This window comes from Macaca thibetana, chromosome 5 (assembly GCF_024542745.1).
Source record: "Macaca thibetana thibetana isolate TM-01 chromosome 5, ASM2454274v1, whole genome shotgun sequence".
Classification (NCBI taxonomy): domain Eukaryota; kingdom Metazoa; phylum Chordata; class Mammalia; order Primates; family Cercopithecidae; genus Macaca; species Macaca thibetana.
In genome coordinates this window covers 75,316,845-75,334,876 of record NC_065582.1, presented here as the reverse complement: position 1 = coordinate 75,334,876, position 18,032 = coordinate 75,316,845, and the positions used below count along the sequence as shown (strand labels likewise).

General features: G+C 36.9%; 1 protein-coding gene across 31 annotated transcripts in view; it reads right to left on the bottom strand.

Annotated features, from left to right (window-relative positions):
• Positions 1-17,830, bottom strand: part of CAMK2D (calcium/calmodulin dependent protein kinase II delta) — a 304,534-nt gene extending 286,704 nt beyond the window's left edge. For 4 of the 31 annotated variants that reach the window (XM_050792417.1, XM_050792438.1, XM_050792435.1 and 1 more), the window contains exons 1-2: positions 16,612-17,824; positions 14,922-15,016 (exon numbers count right to left, since the gene is read on the bottom strand). In XM_050792417.1, coding sequence (XP_050648374.1) covers positions 14,922-15,016; positions 16,612-16,676 — 160 coding nt within the window. In that variant the 5' untranslated portion in view covers positions 16,677-17,824. Of the gene's footprint in view, positions 1-14,921; positions 15,017-16,611 lie in introns of all 31 variants that reach the window. The other 27 variants (XM_050792419.1, XM_050792415.1, XM_050792421.1 and 24 more) reach the window with 11 other exon arrangements.
• Positions 17,831-18,032: the final 202 nt, after the last annotated feature.

The following is an 18,032-nucleotide window of genomic DNA, read 5'->3' as shown; positions in this document are numbered from 1 at the left end:
CACTTTCTCAAGGACCACACCCAATTTTCAAAGGTCTTTTTGATAATTCAATGTGAATATATTGCATATACCTCAATATATGTCAATTAATCATTTTCCCTCATCTAAATCAGTTCTTGATTCTCACTTCTCAACTTGTTACGTGAAAACTAATTCTCCCCATGACTCAGCTTTGAAACCTCAGTCCTCCTTGTGTCCTCCTGCCTTATCCCTTATTATCTTAAGGTTTCAGAATCTCAGTGTCTCTCATACTCTATAGGCCAATCAATCCTATTCATTCACTGCTACCAAGTAACTTCAGAGGCTCTCTTTAATGTGTCTCCGGTATACTTAAGAGCACATTCGCAATTTGGTAAACTACCTTTATGTGTTTTTAACCTTTTCTTTCCTGATTTCCGAGATTGTCTATCCTTTGCCCAAATAAACATTTTTGGTTCTTCCCTAAACATTAGATACTTTCCTGCATTCCTGTGTCTTTGTCCTTCTTTCTTCCTTCTATGCACCACAACTTCTGCTTCCTCAATGTTACCTTTCTTGCTTCTACCATTAAATGTCATCACTAGGCTACACTGAATTCTCATAATACTTTCTTCTGATACTGAAGATACATATATATCTTCTTCATAATTATCTATGTGTGTCTCCTGTTCATCAAACCAGTTAGTAAGTTTTTTGTGGGACCTGGTCATATGTTATCATCTTCATGACCGCGACAGCTTACTTTTTTTTTTTTTTTTTGAGATGGAGTCTTGCTCTGTCACCCAGGCTGGAGTGTAGTGGCACAATCTTGGCTCACTGCAAGCTCTACCCCCCAGGTTCACACCATTCTGCTGTCTCAGCCTCCCCAGAAGCTGAGACTACAGGCGCACGCCACCACACCCAGCTAATTTTTTCTTTTTTTGTATTTTTAGTACAGACAGGTTTTCACCGTGTTAGCCAGGATGGTCTGGATCTCCTGACCTCGTGATCTGCCTGCCTCAGCCTCCCACAGTGCTGGGATTTCAGGCATGAGCCACCACGCCTGGCACCTCACAGTTTACTTTTGACAGGCATAATACAAATAGTTTTTCTCTTCTAATATCTTTTAGATAAAATGCTAACCTCATTTTCTTTCCTCATTAATAGTAGACATAGGCTGTCACATTCCTCAATATTAATGTTAAGCTCCCAAAGGTATTGGCAGAAAATAAGTGATGTAGAGTTTATTTTCTTGGGGATAAAGCAGAATATAAAATGTTTTAAAGATAGAACATTTTTATAGGAATAGGGTTTCTGACCCAGAAAGCTGGCCAAATTCCAATCCAGGTAATTCATTCCTGTTCCCCTAATCCTTCTGGGATTTCAGCTTGATAATGCTGTCTCCTCCATTATCTGGCCCAGAAGGGAATATGATGCACCCTACAAAACAGCTGCAACATGCCACTCAGGGATGGCAGGCCTTACAGCACTGGGTACAGCAGTACCTGAATGTCCCTTACCCACACTCCAGAAGTACTATGGAACTCAATTAGGAAATGTCTTAAGGTCCTTGAATGAAAGATGCTAAATAAGCATTAGTGTGAGTTATAATAATTTTCCAAAGACTCATTTCTCACTCCATTTCCCTCTTTTATCCCCTAAGCTTGATACAGAAGGGCTGAATAAATCATTTGCATTCAGGGTGAAGGAGAAATTATCCTCTCAAAGCTAAGTGCTGTTTTCAAAATTGACCTTGTGTGTGTTCACTGTATATTTCTAATACTGGTATTTCTAAGTTTAGATTTATTTGGTTTGGATTATTTCAAAACAGATACCTTAAAACCTTCTATCTATTTTAAAGTTTGTAGAAGGTCAACAAATATTAACTCCATTTCTTCTATAAATCATTATTATTTTAAAAGTCATCTCAATGATCCTTTAGCCACCCCTGTTCATGCCTCTTTATTATTTTGTTATTGGGAGATTATGGACATTATGATTATCAGCACTAAATGGAGGATACAGTGTTGAAGGTAACCCAATAATTGGTTCTCTGTCAATATAAGACAGTATATATTTTTTTCTTTCAAACAGACTTTTTAAAAATTAACAATTAAATCTTGTTTTCCCTTTTCCTGATCACACAGATGCATTGGGTGAAGGAGGCAAAGTCAACCCAAAGAAATTGCTCCCAAAAATAACTTTAAAAATTACAGAAAAGTAGGTCTCAATCCTATCTATAGGAGGTAAATAGTTCTCTTTGACAGCTTTTATTTGTCTTCTTCTCTAATTCTATTAGAATTAAAAATGGCCTGAAATCAGGAGATCTACATTTAGGGAACAGGAGTGATTCTGATACTGAAATTCTACTTGAGGTCTGGAATTAGGATTTTTCCCAGCCCGCTTTCTAATGATTATACCAACCCTGGGTCACTATTTTTGAAGTCAATAGGCTTTCTGCTCTACTCCCAAAGTTCCTACATCAACTAAACAAAAAAAACTACCATTAATTATATATATATATAGAGAGAGAGAGAGAGAGAGAGAGTAAAACAATGATCCTTTTTCCCCCTTTAAATTACAAGGCAAGCAGTCCTCAAAACTAACAAAAATAGCAAAATCTTACATATTTTTTTTTACTGTTGCTAAAATTCTTCTAAAAACAGGGAAAAAAATTCATAGCTGGGCCTTGCTAGGGAGGCTAAATATTTAAATCGAAGTTGTCTTCTAAGTGAGTGGAAGATTGTTTCATTATTTAAATCATGGGAATAAAGACATGACTATTTTCCTATTACTAGTTTATGCTAAATTATAAACTATATCACAGAATTAATCTAACAGTAGAATTTTGAACTTTTTTTAAAAAAACAAAAACATGCTATAGTTAGGAAAAGTGTATGCAAATCTTACTGCTAAAAGTTCTAGGTCCTCAAATATGTATTCATTAATCATAAAATGATATCGTTTGGGAATCATTTTATTCCTTCATGTATTCAATAAATACCTGTCGTGGGTGCCAAGCACTATCTTGACAACAGGTATTCAAGCAGTTAATAATGTCAGTACCATTTTTAGACATCTTAGTTTTGGATTTGAGCAGAAACCTATGAAGTTTTTTTAAACAGTCATTAATCCATATTGCAACTACAGGAACTACCTTTTCTTATTTATAAATACAAACTGGATTGTCTAGTGCACTTTAAAGTACTAGCTGATTTAAAAAAAAAAAAAATTTCTAATTATCCTCCAGTCCTTTATTTTCTACTTAGTCACTCTTAAATTTTTGTATTGCCCCAAGGCTCACTAAAACAAAATATGAGGTAGGAAAGACGTTAATTATTCATCTCTTATCACCTGTTCATTTCAAATAATTCAGTGTTGTAAAATTCCATAATCTGCCTTATTGAAGAACCTCCAACAGCTCTTGCTATACTTAATGATTCATTGGAAGAAAAAACTCCCATTCTTTTCATTCGTTTTTGCATGCTTTCATAAAACTCTATACCTGATAAGTTGATCACCAAGAGTTAGAAAGTGCTTATCTCAAGTTCAGTCTTTATTGGTACTTTCAAATATTGTGGCTTCTCATGAGTATTTTTTCATCATATCCTTTGAAACTTGTTTTTTTCCTACCTATCTCTCAGTTCAAAACTGATTCTTTTGGAAAGCCAATTCAAACATCAGCTCCTCTAGGACGTTTTCCCTGACCTCTCATCAACCCAACAGTTGTTTCCTACACCTCAGAACCCAGTAAACACTCCCTTTGTTAGATTTATCAACCTGAATGGTAATTTTACTTGACTTTACATCTGTTCACCTTGAAAGGAGGGACTTTTGTCCTTTGTACCTTCATTTATCCGGCACCTAGCAGAAGGACCAGAACATGGTGAATAAGCATTTTTTGTTAAATTGGAATTGAAATTTAGAATCACGCTCCTTAAAATTCAATTTCTCGCTCGCATACTTTGTCATTGGTGGAAACGTACAAAATTTACAGGAAGTAATTAGGCAAGAAAAATTTCGATGACATTTAATCCTCTAACCCATCAATTCTCCTCTATGAATATTTCCTAAGAAACTAATCAGAACTATAAAAAAAGTTATACAAAAGAATGTTTATAATAGTGCCAGTCATCATAGCAAAAGCAAAAATTTAAAAAAAGTACTAAGAATACCAAAATAATTAATTGGTGTTCTAGTCACTTAGTGAAGTATAATTCACTTATTAAGAATTCAAAAGATTTGCAGTACATAGGGAAATTTTATAATTTTAAGTAAAAAAGCAGGACACAAAATTGTACTATTTTAGTCCAGTATTCTAAAGAAAAAGGAAGTGACAAAATGTTAACAGTGCTTGTTTGGGGGAAATGAACTACAAATGTGTCTTTCCCTCATTCTATTTTTCCATATTTCCCCAAATTCTGTAATTAGAATATATATATTTTATGATATGATTATTTAAAAATGTATTTATACAAAACTGTAATAAATAAATATTTATTTCAGAGGTATGTCTGAAGTTTGTAATTCTCTCTATACCTAAAATATTAATATTTAGTATTAAAGCATATAAAATTCATTTTATCAAAGTAATAAAATATTCATCATGGATACAATTTCTACAAAACTGCCAAAATGTACACCTGCACTAATTCCCCAAATCACTATTGCCACTATGACTAAAGTCTTTAAGTCATCATTTAAAAATATGATAGGAATATTTTTATGAAAAGAATATTTTCTTATATGTAAGAGCTATAAATAGAATGTAATATATAACATTAAATATATTAGAATAGGTATTAGAAATATGTCTCTAATTTAGTATATATATTAGTACTGTAAAGCTACAGAATTATGAACCATCCCCACCCCCCGCGCCCAGTGTCTTGCAACATATCACACAAGAAATTTCCTTGAGGAGAGAACACAAGTAAGTGCTTTTCAACATATAAGAGCCTTCCAATACAGAAACAAGTACATTCTCTCTCACCAAATGTCTCAACGACAGACACAGCAGTTGAAACAGCTGGCCTCTAACTGCCTTTACTAAAAAAAATCAAATATCCTCTAAGCAAATAACATCCATGATATGTATATCTAAAACTCTATAAAGTGTCACCATACTGCTTAAAGATGAGCTTTGTCAAAAAATAAATGAAAAAGTAAGTAATCAGTTACCTCTGTAGAATGGATCAAAATTTTTTTAAACTCAAACATGTTAAAATAATTTAATCATGACATGAGTCTGGAATTATTGAAGTGGTGCTGATGGACACACAGGCCATGAGAACATTAGCCCTCATTAATGAGCCACTTTATAATACATGGTTTAAAAAAAAAGCAGCAATAAGAATTTGCAAGTAGTTGCTCAAAAAGAAAATACTGAATTATACAAAATTCTTTCCAATAAAGCAGAATTTGTCATGACAGAACTTATGAAATAATTTGTGAATTAGAAATTAATTTATAGAATTATTGTACGCCATTTGACATGAAGATGAAGTCTTAGTCAATTTTCATTTACTTTGCCAGTCATAGGTTTCTCTTTGAAGCATGTCTATTTCAATATACAGAATCTTACTTGGTCATGCAATTATTTGTCCATTTATCCAACAAACATTTACAAGTATCTGCAATATTAATTACTGTGCCAGACACAGACTGAAGATAAACTAAGAAACGTCACCAAATGCCTGAAGGCCACAACATGTATGACTGCAATACAAGGGGAGAAATCTGGCAAGCTCCATAAGATATGAAAGATCTATTGAAAGGACAAAGAAGGAGACAACAATCTCTCTGGCTAGAGAAAGTAAGGAGAGGTGAGAGAAGAAGGTAGAGACCATGGAGGAGGCAGCACCCGAACTGGATCTTAAAGGAGACAGTACTGCAACAGTACCAGGCGTACTCACTCCCTCAGGAAGATGGAGCAGGCTCCCTGTGAACAGGCTGCCTACTCCCTTCTTTAGCAGGCTCACCTAATTTATTCAAAATACAACCTCACACATCAGTCTTTTCAGGAAATATGTGAGACCAACCTCCCTGAGCCTGTCTCCGCATGCTCTCAAAGGCCCTGTGCACACGTCTATCACAGCCCTTTCACAGACTCTACTAAATGCCAGGCTGTCACCCATACTCATAGGCCAGGAAATACTTGAGGAAGAAACGTCTTTCACCTCTGTATCTCTAAAACGTATCAAGTTGCCCAGCACAGCGAGTGCTAAAAGATCTAATGATGAGCTGAATAAACGAATAAAAAATGTGCAACTATCATCTACCAAACCCATTTAGGAGGCGATCTAAAAGAGTTGAAGCAGCCAGGCACAGTGAGTGGCTCACACCTATAATCCCAGGTCTTTGAGAGCCCGAGATGGGGGGATTGCTTTACAGCCAGGAGTTCAAGACCAACCAGCCTGGGGAACACAGAGAGACTGTGTCTTTACAAAAAATAAAAACAAGCAACTACTTGGGCATGGTGCCACATGACTATAGTTCCAGCTACTCAGGAGGCTGAGGCAGGAGGATCACTTGAGCCCAGGCATTGGAGGCTGCAGTAAGCTAGGTTCTCACAAACGCACTAGAGCCTGGGTAACAGAGAAACTGTGTCTCAAAAACCAAAACAAAAGAGTTGAAGCAAAAAGAAAAGAGAGTTCAAATTGGGATGGTGAAAAATAAGGAAAAAATGAAAAAGGTGTTGAGATAGGATAAGAAAAAAAAATCAGGCGTGCTTGAAAGTTTAGGAAAACTATTGTGCCATTGACAGAGGGGGAAAGTTGATGAGTCTACTGGGAATATGCCGAGTTTGGGGCTGTATTACTAACAAATACCCCTCAGCAGAAATTCAAATTATCCAGAACATTGCCTCAAAAAAACGCAAAAGTACTTATTTCCTCATCAAAACATCAAATTTTAATGTAAACACTAATAGCATAATGTAGCATATCTCAACTATCCACAATTTCTTTATAAAACAGAAAATTTTGATAAACTTTCACTTACTATATTTACATTTAATAAGTTATTTTTATATAAGTTATTCATGCTTTATTTCACTGTGTATACATAATCATTAATAAAATTTCGGCCAGGTGCGGCAGCTCACACCTGTAATCCCAGCACTCTGGGAGGCCCACCTGGGTAGATCACCAGGTCAGGTGTTCAAGATCAGCCTGACAAACATAGTAAAATCCCGCCTCTACTAAAAATGCAAAAATTAGCCGGGCGTGGTGGCATGCACCTGTAATCCCAGCTACTCAGGAGACTGAGGCAGGAGATCACTTGAACCTGGGAGGTGGAGGTTGCAGTGAGCAGAGATCGCACCACAGCACTCCAGTTTGGGTGACAGAGCAAGATTCTGTCTCAAAAAGATATATATAAAAAAATTTTTAAAAATTTATCAGACATAGGAAGAAAATAATTTCCTGTTACTAAAAAAAATCAAAATAAATTAAGCATTGCCTATATTTAAGAGAGAGGGTAAAATTATATACTAATATATGAGAAGTAATGCATTTTATTCCATGAGTTTACACATATACCACACAAAATAAAATACAATTTACCTAGAAAATGGGTACATAGATTTATTCCATGAATGACTGATTGTTCCACTGAGATCAGCCAGTTAATTAAAAAAACTCCAGGGTATGAAGAAATAAAAAGAAGTTTCTCTCCTAAAAAAGTTAGGGATAGGGATTAGCTCTCAGGGGGATACAAGGGATAAGGATCAACAAAAAGCACACAGGTAGCTTTGAAAGTAGGGAGAATGTTCTAGTTATTGGGTGGAGGCTTACTGAGTGCTTATTGTTATAAAATTAAATATGATATAATTACATATATCAAATTTTATGCAGTAAAAGTTTTAAAATTCCTATGTAATCAACCTAACTAAAGGAAAATAGGGAACCTACTGTAAAACAATTAATTGTATATAAATATTATATCACAATACTTTCTCTGTGTACCTTTATATTACTTGCTGCACCTAAGTTATTTTTCCAACAAATATAGAACTTGACAATTTTATATTTTTCTTTAAATTGCCATCTTTTTGTAAGAATTTGCTACATACAACAATGTTGTTCAAAAGGAAACTACAAAACAACAAAAATTTGTCTTCCATTCTTCACTGGTTAAACAACATGAACCAGAAAAGTAGAACAGCTTTCTGAGTAGTTTTCTCTGGGATTTGGTGAAGGGCTGAGTTTTTGTTTGCAGTGACAACTGAATCATTTAGAAGAAGTAATCCTAGAAACTTATTGTATAGTGAGATATTTTTAATCAGTTAATGAATTAAGTTTACCAAAATACTTAACTCCCCTTTAACCATTTTCCTACCATTTTATTTTAATAACATTTTTCACTATATTGTTTTCCTTCCAGAAGATAGCATGGAGGGACTGTCTGAAACTTCATTTTGATCTTATGTTACAGTAGCATTTAAAAGACTATCTTCTCTCACAAGCTGGAACTCTAAATGTATTTTCCCAAAGAAATACTCAATTCCCCACACTGCAATGGGAAGATAAAATGTAAGGCATAGTGCTTCATATGAAGGACTCTGAAGTTTGTAAGATGAGTTAAGCACACACAGGTGAATACAGAGAGGTTAAGATAAGTTCTCTCTAATAGCAATCAACAGGAGGTGACAATGGAAAGAGTCAGACTTTACAGCCAGAGAAAACTGGATTGAAATCCTGACTCTTAATCAGTTACTAATTTTGAGGCCTTATACAAGAGCCTCAGTATCCTTTTTTAAAATGGATATAAAATTGTTCTAGGAGGCTGCAGTGTGGGTTAAATAAAATAAAACAAAGTATCTTGTAAATATATACCTATTGTCTCATAGACGGGACTCTTCAAATAATGGCTATTAATATTTATATTTTTCTAAATTATTATTAATGAAGATGGCATTATTGATTTTGGTAGTAATAAACATAGTTCTAAGGAGTTAAAATGAGACTGTAACACCAGAAAAGGGGGTCAGGTAACTAAAAAAATCAACGATGTCACTGTGTCATTGTGTGTAATTACAATGATAGTTAAGAGATTTAAAAACAAAACCAAACAAACTTAACAAAAAAAGCTGCCCTCTCTCCTCTTCAAATCTGCCAATTTCCCTATGCTAGAGTAAGAGAAGTTATGGCAGATGAAAGGTCTATGATTTCTCCTAAGTATTGCTATATCTCTCTCAACTGGAATTAGAGAAATTTTGTCACTTAAGATATAGCCTACTTCATTTAAAATAATTTTATTCTAAAAATAACTGTATACTGATAATTACAACAAATTTACCATATGAATAACATAACATTTTGTTATAATCAGATATTTAAACTACTTTGAGCAACTTCCCCAAATCGTTTATTTAGACTCTTTTGTTTTCGGGTGGGGGGGGTGGTACTTAAACCCCATCTACATTATAGCTTTCAAAATTTCTTTAAATCAATACTATATGAAAGCCTTTCTTTATATCTCTGGGCAGAAATAATCTTTTCCTCCTTTAAAAGCCCATAGTACTTTATTCATGCTTGAACTGTAATGCCATTTATGTCTTCTATTATGTCTATTTATGTAGATAGCCTTTATTTTTCCTAACACTGTCCACTGAAATCATTTAATATTTATTAAACACATAAAATAAAGTCATATGAATATACTTAATGATCTATAAAGTGATTTGAAATATAAAGGTATGTTTCAGGGTTAAAATGTTGCTAATACTCCATTTAACGCATTGCAGTGTAGTTTACTAAAAATATTATTGTAACTTAAAATCTTTAATACAGCCTCTATGTAAATAATCATTAATTAACTGCCAATGATTAAAACACTGCATACATTACACCCCAATAAATAGTGAAGACTGATGTTAAAAAATATACCAACCCAGCCCTAGAGATACTACGAGTTAATCTCAATATAAGCCCAAGGAAAAGACTTTAAAAATAAATTAAAATTCCAGTTAACAAAAATGTTAGATGCCCAAGAAAAGCCCAGTACATATAAGATTTCTAGTAATTTGTGATTATTACCATTAAAAAGATCCATAAAAGGTGATGTACTGCTAAATTTTAATTGTTATATTCAGTTTATTCAACATTTCAATGGAAATGAGAAGTATTAATCTAATTGTCTAAACAAAGTTCTCACACAATCAGGTAGAGGTTTATACTAGTTATTAATATCACAGTACGGCACCTGACAACAACTTTCTTTATTAAGTTTTCTTTATTTAATGAAATACAGAAAAGGATTCTATTATTTCCTGGAAGTATGGATATACTTTTTTTTATTATTTGTATCTCCTAACTAGTTTTAAATAGCAGTAATGTTTTCATTCAACAAAAGAGGAAAACAAATGTTTAATATCAAGACCTATGAAAGAATGTAAATACAACTAAACGTAAGTAAAGGATACAAAATAGTAAGGATGACACATGCCACTTCTGGGTCCATAACTGAAGAGTTGGGGAGATTCCATGTACAAATATAAAAATGATTTACTAATTTTTTTCTTAAAACATTGTTCTTGCCAAGAAACCTTCAAATTTTAATTTGTCCAAATTGTTCCAATTTGCCAAATCAATAATGTATAATCAGAACTTAATCCATCTATATAGTTTCGGTTCTACTTCCAACTCAAGACAAGTAACCCTGAAGTTGAGAAATTACAGTACTTTCTTGACTACCTGGATGCCAAAAATAAAAGTAGCAAGAATTAGTTTTTAACATCCCTTTTATAACATCAAAAAGGGTTACTTAGGGATATATATATATATATATATATATGCATATATATACACACACACACACACACAACATTTAGATTTTATAGATGAGGCCTAACTTTGTATACATGGGCAAGTAGTTTTATAAAGTCCTGATTCATGTACTACTAATATCACCAATGTAGGAATTAATAAAACTAGTAAAATCAAAGAATATCAAAGTGCCTTAACTGTTTAAGCCTGAAGTTTTACAGAAATATAAAATGAAATCACTTTTAACTTTAGCAATAGAGTAGAGGTAACATATACTTGTAATAACTTATTTTTTAACCCTATACTGTAATGTATTATATTTTACAAAAACAGCGACTGTGGCACATCAGACTCTATATAAACAGTCAAGTGATTTCTAACGATCAAGAAATACACTGGAAGATGAATATCAAGAAGCCATTACTTCCATATAAAATATTTTACCACCACGAGGCTTTGAAATGCAAAATAAACCATAGGTACTATTTCTAAAGATATCTGCCATGAGAACCATCAGTCCACTAGATTCTGAACTGTAATCACAGCTCTTCTTGGACTTTATATAATTTGACAACAGTGCACAGTTCTAAACATGTATAAATAAACAGAATATCAAAGCAGCAGAAAAAGTTGGCTTTTGTTAAGTACTACCCTAACTGTGTTTGGGATTAAAATGGTGTAATTTCTAATTCTCATGGTGAAAATATAAGGCAAAAATTATCTTATCACTATTCAACATTTACTAAGCATGCCCTCAATGCCCATCTAACAAAAACTTTATAGAAGATAGAAGTTACATATAAAATACAAGATGCTTGAGATGCTTCCATACTACTTTTTATTTTCAAAATAAGCGAAATTATATATGAGTGTATTCATTTATATGCTCAGTATAGTATAATGAATGTTCTATGCATGCACATGCTAACACAAAAGGTAAGAAATTCTTCAATTGACTCAGAGTTCCCCAAATATGGTATGTATGACTAACAGCTGAGAGGAAATACAACTGAAACTGTCTGCTGGAAATCCATTAAAATCTAGGCACAGAAAAATGCCTGGTTGACAGTATAGTTGGATGTGCAAATTTATGCAGGAATGTAGCCAAATTTTTGGCAATTCCCTCGTGGTCTTAAATTTATTAACAATAGCCCTTTCTTTTTCAGTTGTAATGTTATATTTAAAGAACATTAGTGGAGTTGGAGAAGCTGCCTGGTCTTTAAAACAAATAGACTAAAGGCTTGGGTATAAAGAGTCATGGAATTTCAAATACAAACAAAAATTTGCACAAAAAAAGTATGTTCCACAAAAGTTGCCGTATGCAACTCTCAAAAATCAGTACCTTAGAAAAAACAAGCATACTATTTTGCAATTCATTCTACATTTGCCTTTGAATATATTCACTATTTTTAAATTTTTTCTGCAAAAATGGTTTATTTGGATCATTATTTTCTCTGAAATGAGTGTTATTAAAGAATTAACATGTTAAAACATATCCTCTTAATATACTACTTCACAGATTTATTTTCAGTATTTGCTTGTTGTTAGGAGTAAATTAAGTACTTAACACTTACAAGTCATTCAACAACCATATTTGATTCTCGTTACTCTGTACTGAGCCCTTTCTACGCCCTCAATTCTGGGGAATGTTATATCAAAAAATGAAAACATGGTATTTTTTTCTTCAAGAGTTTATAATTCAATATGAGTACCGGTTAAACAAATGAATTCATTCAAAGGCACAAATATTCTACAACCAGCTCCAATTAGTGTTACAATATAAAATAAAATTGTTGACCATTTTGAAGGAAAAGTTCTGTAATTTTTCAGAAGAACAATAATAAGAGGTAAAATTGACACAATACTTCGCAGTTTAAGAAGTGATTCTTATTAAATTCCCTGCATCCTCAGAAACCCCCATGAAGACTCCATAAGTATGATTTCCCATTTTACTGGTGAAGAACCTGATACCGAGAGAAGGAAAGAGACTTTATACCTAATTAGTAGAGCAAAGATTCAAACGTAGTTCTCATAGCTAAATCAAGGCTGCCACTGGATTTATAAGTTCTTTCACAAAAGTAATCTAATTTGATCATTATGACAACTTTATTAGATAATAATAGTAGATAATATTCATTGACTGCATATTGTGGGGTAGGCGCTGTTCTATGCTATATCAATTCATTCACTCCACACAAAACCCTGTGAGGAAGAACTCTGTTATTACTCCCATTTTACAGATGAAGAAACTGAGGCTCAGAGAATATAGGTAATGTGCCCAAGATCACACAACCAGTAGGTATAGGCATCAGAAGTTAAACTCAGAGCCTTTGGTTGCAGCATTAATAATGTTCTTCACCACCAGCTCACTCTTAGGTAGGTTAACATCAACAGGTTAAGAAACTTGCCCAAAGTCACAAGGAAAAAAAAATTGCAGAGAACAGGCAAGAAGAATGTCTCCTAACTCTTCACCCTAGTACCTTTTCCTAAGTAGAGTAATTAAAATCATTAAATCCAGAAGGGGTAAAAAGCTTTGGGACACGTAGGTAGTTCTTTGAAGCAGAATATGAGCAGGTAAGGAACACTGGTGGAGTAGCAAGGAGAAGAGATTCCATCAGGCCAAAGAAGACTTCTTCTCCACAGATTGAAGGGAAAAGAGAGTAAAATGTATGTGATAAGGCACAAGTATATTTGTTATTCTGATTTAGGGAGCACAAATTCAGATGAGTGAAGAGGGATGGCTCTAATTAAGAAAATTAGTAAAAGTGAAGCACTACACTGATTTGTTTTGAAAGAAACACCACCAAAAATCTTGGAACAGGTATTGTAATGCTTTCAAAAGAAACGATACCTCCACCACAGCCAAAATTATCTAGCACACAGAAGGAAATAAGAGAAGCACTGAAAGATTCTAACTACACATTTTCATTTTTTTTAATTAAAATGACACTTAGAGTTTAGCGATTCCTTTTCACTGTTAAAACCTTCCTGTGGAGTAGAGACTAAGAGAACATAATTAACATAATATCCTTCTCATTAGTTTTCATACCATGATTCTATGGTGCTGGTTACTTTATAGATCTACCTCAGAATCATGTCAAAATCAGATGAAAGAAATTAAAACAACATCCCATGCAAATGGATAAACTAAAATACCAACCTAAACCTAAAGTGCATGTAAAAAGTAGAATTTGCAATAAATATGGAAAAACTAATCATAGCAGAGACCAAAAGCAATGATGCCAGGACTTTGGTAAGAAGCACTTTTGAAAAGACATATTAAATGAAGAAAACTAAACCTAATGGAATTTCTTCTCTCATTACTTGAAATAAACCAGGTCACTGAGATGAGCTTACACTATGGTATTTTGTTCATTTTCATTTCATTTTTATTTCATCAAACCATAAATTCCCATGGAAATACCTCAGACACGTGCCCACAATAATTGGAATGCCTAACATTTCAGCATAAGTACTTTTGCATGAGTTCAACTAAATAAAAAGAATGCAGTGAGAGTCCTCCAAGTTTTTTGCTTATGTCAACAGCTATTTTACGAGTATGAATTATCTCTGTAGCTATAAACTACATGTGTAAAATACATTACATGAGTCTGTGCGAAGCCTTAACACGAAGATCAAGTAAAGGTCTGAGCTGCACACAGAAACATCAAAATAAAACTAAACTTCCTAGAATATAGCAATCATAAATTTTTTTCTTATCAAAGCTATTACTGTTAAATATACCTTGATGAATTAAGTTCAAGTGTAACTACAATTGAAATATATGATTCAACTGAGCTATGACCTATTTTCCTCCCAAAAGCAAAAGGGAATTATGACAGTTGTGAGACTTATATTTTTCCATTCCATCGTCTTTCTAAAAGTTATTTTATACTTAAACTATAAGCAAAATGCACCTGACATTCATTTGCTTTAAAATATAGTTATTCATGCTATTGCCTGTAGGACAGATAGAATTTTAATAGCAATGTATCGAATAATAATTATATCTTTCCATTTATTTTTAAACTGTACAGACCAAGAAGCATTCAGGAAGAAAATAATCTCAGTATGTAATATGATACCTAAGTCTAAAATTCAGTTATAACTACATGATATATTTACATACAACAGAACCTATAATCAACATGACACATACAAAATTAACCAATATATGTGGTTGAAAATACCCACCCCTAGCAGAAAGCTTTTTGGTGTTGATAATTTTGGCAGCATATTCTTGTCCAGTAGGAATTTTCATACATCTTCTCACCACTGAGAATGCCCCCCTGGAAACCAATAATTAGCAGGTCATTAATATAACAGATATAACATTCCATTAAAAAATTTATAAAATCTGAGCATTTTTATTGATTTTAGTGGATTGCCAGTGAAGTACAGTAATATCCAGTAAATGAACAATTCTTCCTGGAAACCTAGACTTTCTTTAATGTTGAAGAATAAAAGTAAATTTTATTTAACTGGGAGCACACATTATTAATCAACAAAATGAAAGGAACTGCCAATTATGACCGCTCTTGTTTGCACAAGAAATTTGAAAACATTTTACAGTTCACACTCACAGCACCAAATGCTCTGAGAAAAACCCTGCACAGAAGAGAGCAGAGGAAGAGCAGCAAAAAAATCTGCTGCCTACTTACTTTGGTAGGAAACAAAAAATTAATGTGGTTCCAAGTAAGTAAACACGGCGATTATTTTCATTAAAATATCAATCTTGAGCACATTAGTGTGGTTTAACAAATCCTGGTATGGTGATTTCTCTGTGTCTTGTTTTGGGCTGGGGGAGGGGAGAGATTTGAATTAAGCTGCTCTTCCGACATATTCTCCATGTTTTAACACCAGACAATATATACATATATAATTTTTATTACCTTCAAAAATATTTACCTTTCCTTTAATTACAGTATAAACCAACAACATACATATAAACGCACCCCTTTCATAAAAGTAACAGTCGAAACTAGTGAAAGAGGAATTGGGTTTGGGTTCAATGCTACTAAAATCAGCATTCACGGCTCGGCCCCTAGGTCCCTTTACACAAGTCCTCAGTAGATCTCCTGCCTCCTTCCCTAGCATCTCCAAGTAGTTCTGCCAGTTAGGTAGAGGAGGTGGTTTTACACAATGCTAGGCTACTCTTAAGAGCGCTCTCAGTCTCCAGAGGGCTTTTCCGCTGCCTGTATAAATAAATCCTCCCAGAGAACGCAAAGATGCACACGTAAATCCTAGGAAGAATGATGGTGAGCGGTAATCTGGTGCAAAGAATAACAGTGGATATAGGGCAAGGGGTTGGGTTCTGTTGGGTGGCCCTTTTCCTGGACAGAACAACTACTGGATGCGAAATAGTCTCCATGCCAAGTTGAACTTTCGGCATCAATAAATATGGCACCGTCTGAGGCTGTGAGTTCTCCTCAGTACATGGGTCATACGGCCGACACGCCGGCTAACCAGGAGGCATCTCTATTTACAGAAAACATGATCTATGTTGCATTTTACATGGGTTCTAATTTCCTCTCCAAACACACATTACACACAGGCGCGCGCGCACACTTCTCAGGATGACAGCTACAACTGCAGAGATCGTAAATTCACTAAGTCTCTCAGTGCAGAAGGGTGGGGGACCGGGAGAAGGTGGGCTAGGGACTATCGAAATGAGCCACAGCCGGGGCAAGGGTCCTACGCCTTCTGTGTTCCCTCCCCTTACTAAGACAGCACCTTCCCCAGAGCTGACAAACCAGGGGCCCTCCTCCCACTCCTCTCGTCTCCCAAACTCCCTCGCCCCAAGACGGAGGCCGGTGGGTCTGGGGCAACGCGACCCGCCCTCAGCTGGAAAGGGGACATGAGGATGCCGGGCAAAGGCGCTTACTTTCCAAGCTCCTCGAAAAGCTGATACTCGTCCGTGAACCTGGTGCAGGTTGTGGTCGAAGCCATCCTTGGTCCGGGCTGTGCCCTGGCTGGGAGCGCGACGGACGAGAAGCTAGCAGACGCGCGGCTAACCCCGGGATTGGCCCCGCGGCGCTGTCACCCAGGGCCGCCCTTACTTTCCTGGTCCGAAAGTAGCTCGCCAGCGAGGGAGTGTGCGCAGGGGCGGGGCGGGAGGGGAGATGACCAGAAACGGTGGCGTGGGGTCTCCTCCCCACGGTCCGCCGATCCTCCTCCTCCTGCGGGCCTCGCTTCCTTCTTCTCCACTGGACGCTCCACCCGCCCCTTTTCCAGTCCCTGTCCCCAAATACAGGGGGTAAAGTATTCAAGAAGAGGGGGCCGGGAAATGGAAAAACAGCCGGGCACGGGGCGAGTGGCAAGCAGTTGCGAAACAATCCGCACTGGAGGTAGGAGGGGTAGAAGCAGAGGGGAGGGAGTCCGAGGGGGCGGAGGTGGAGTGCAGCGGGGCCGAGGCCGCGGAGCCCGGAGCGGACAGCCAGAGCCCAGCGGCAGCTGTCAGCAGGCTCAGGCGCGGAGCGCGCCCGGGGCTCGGGCGAGCGTGCGCGCCCGGGACCGGCTTCCCTCCAGCGGGCAGCAGCGGATCCGGCGAAGCAAGGCACCTTGACTGCCTCGCGCTGCTCACGAGCCCGCGCGGCTTCAAGACGGCGCAGCGAGAGAAAGAGCGCTCGGCTCGGACGAAGCCTTGTCTGCCGTCCCCAGGCCTCCGTCTCCTCCCCTGGCGCCTCCTCCCTCCGCTCCCTCCGCCAGCCAGCACCCCCTCCCTGGCGAAGCCCCCTCCTCGCTGGTCCCACACCTCCCTCTAGCGACTCCAAGTGTGTCCCTTCGTGGATCTCTCGCTATCCCTCCTTCGGTCGCACACACGAGCACACCCGTCTAGGAGAAACCAGGTGGGTGGAGGAGGATTTGCGGGGGAGAAGCCTGGAGGTTTGGGTGAATGAGGCGAGACGTCAGTTACCCATTTAAACCCGCACAGAGAAGCCTGCCTCAATCTGGGGCTGACTGAGCGGGAAGATGCAGGGCAACTCGAGGATGGCCCGGGGCTGCCGCCCTTGGTCGCGGTAGCCCACGCCCCTGTTTTGGGCGCTGGGCAGCAGTGACTTCTCCAGGCCGGCTGCCGGGCCACGACACCCGGTGTGGCCGAGCAAGGGAGAGCAACCACTTCATCTCCACGCCACTCAAAGTTGACACAGCAGGGGCCGGATGTGGGCTGTTCATTGCTCTCAGAGAAGGTCCCAACCCTTCCCACAGCCACCAGCGACTGTTGGGGCAAAACCCAACCTCAGCGGGGTTCACTGCGTCGCCAGCTCCCCAGAACCCGGCGCAGGCTGTCTCCCTCCCCCGCAG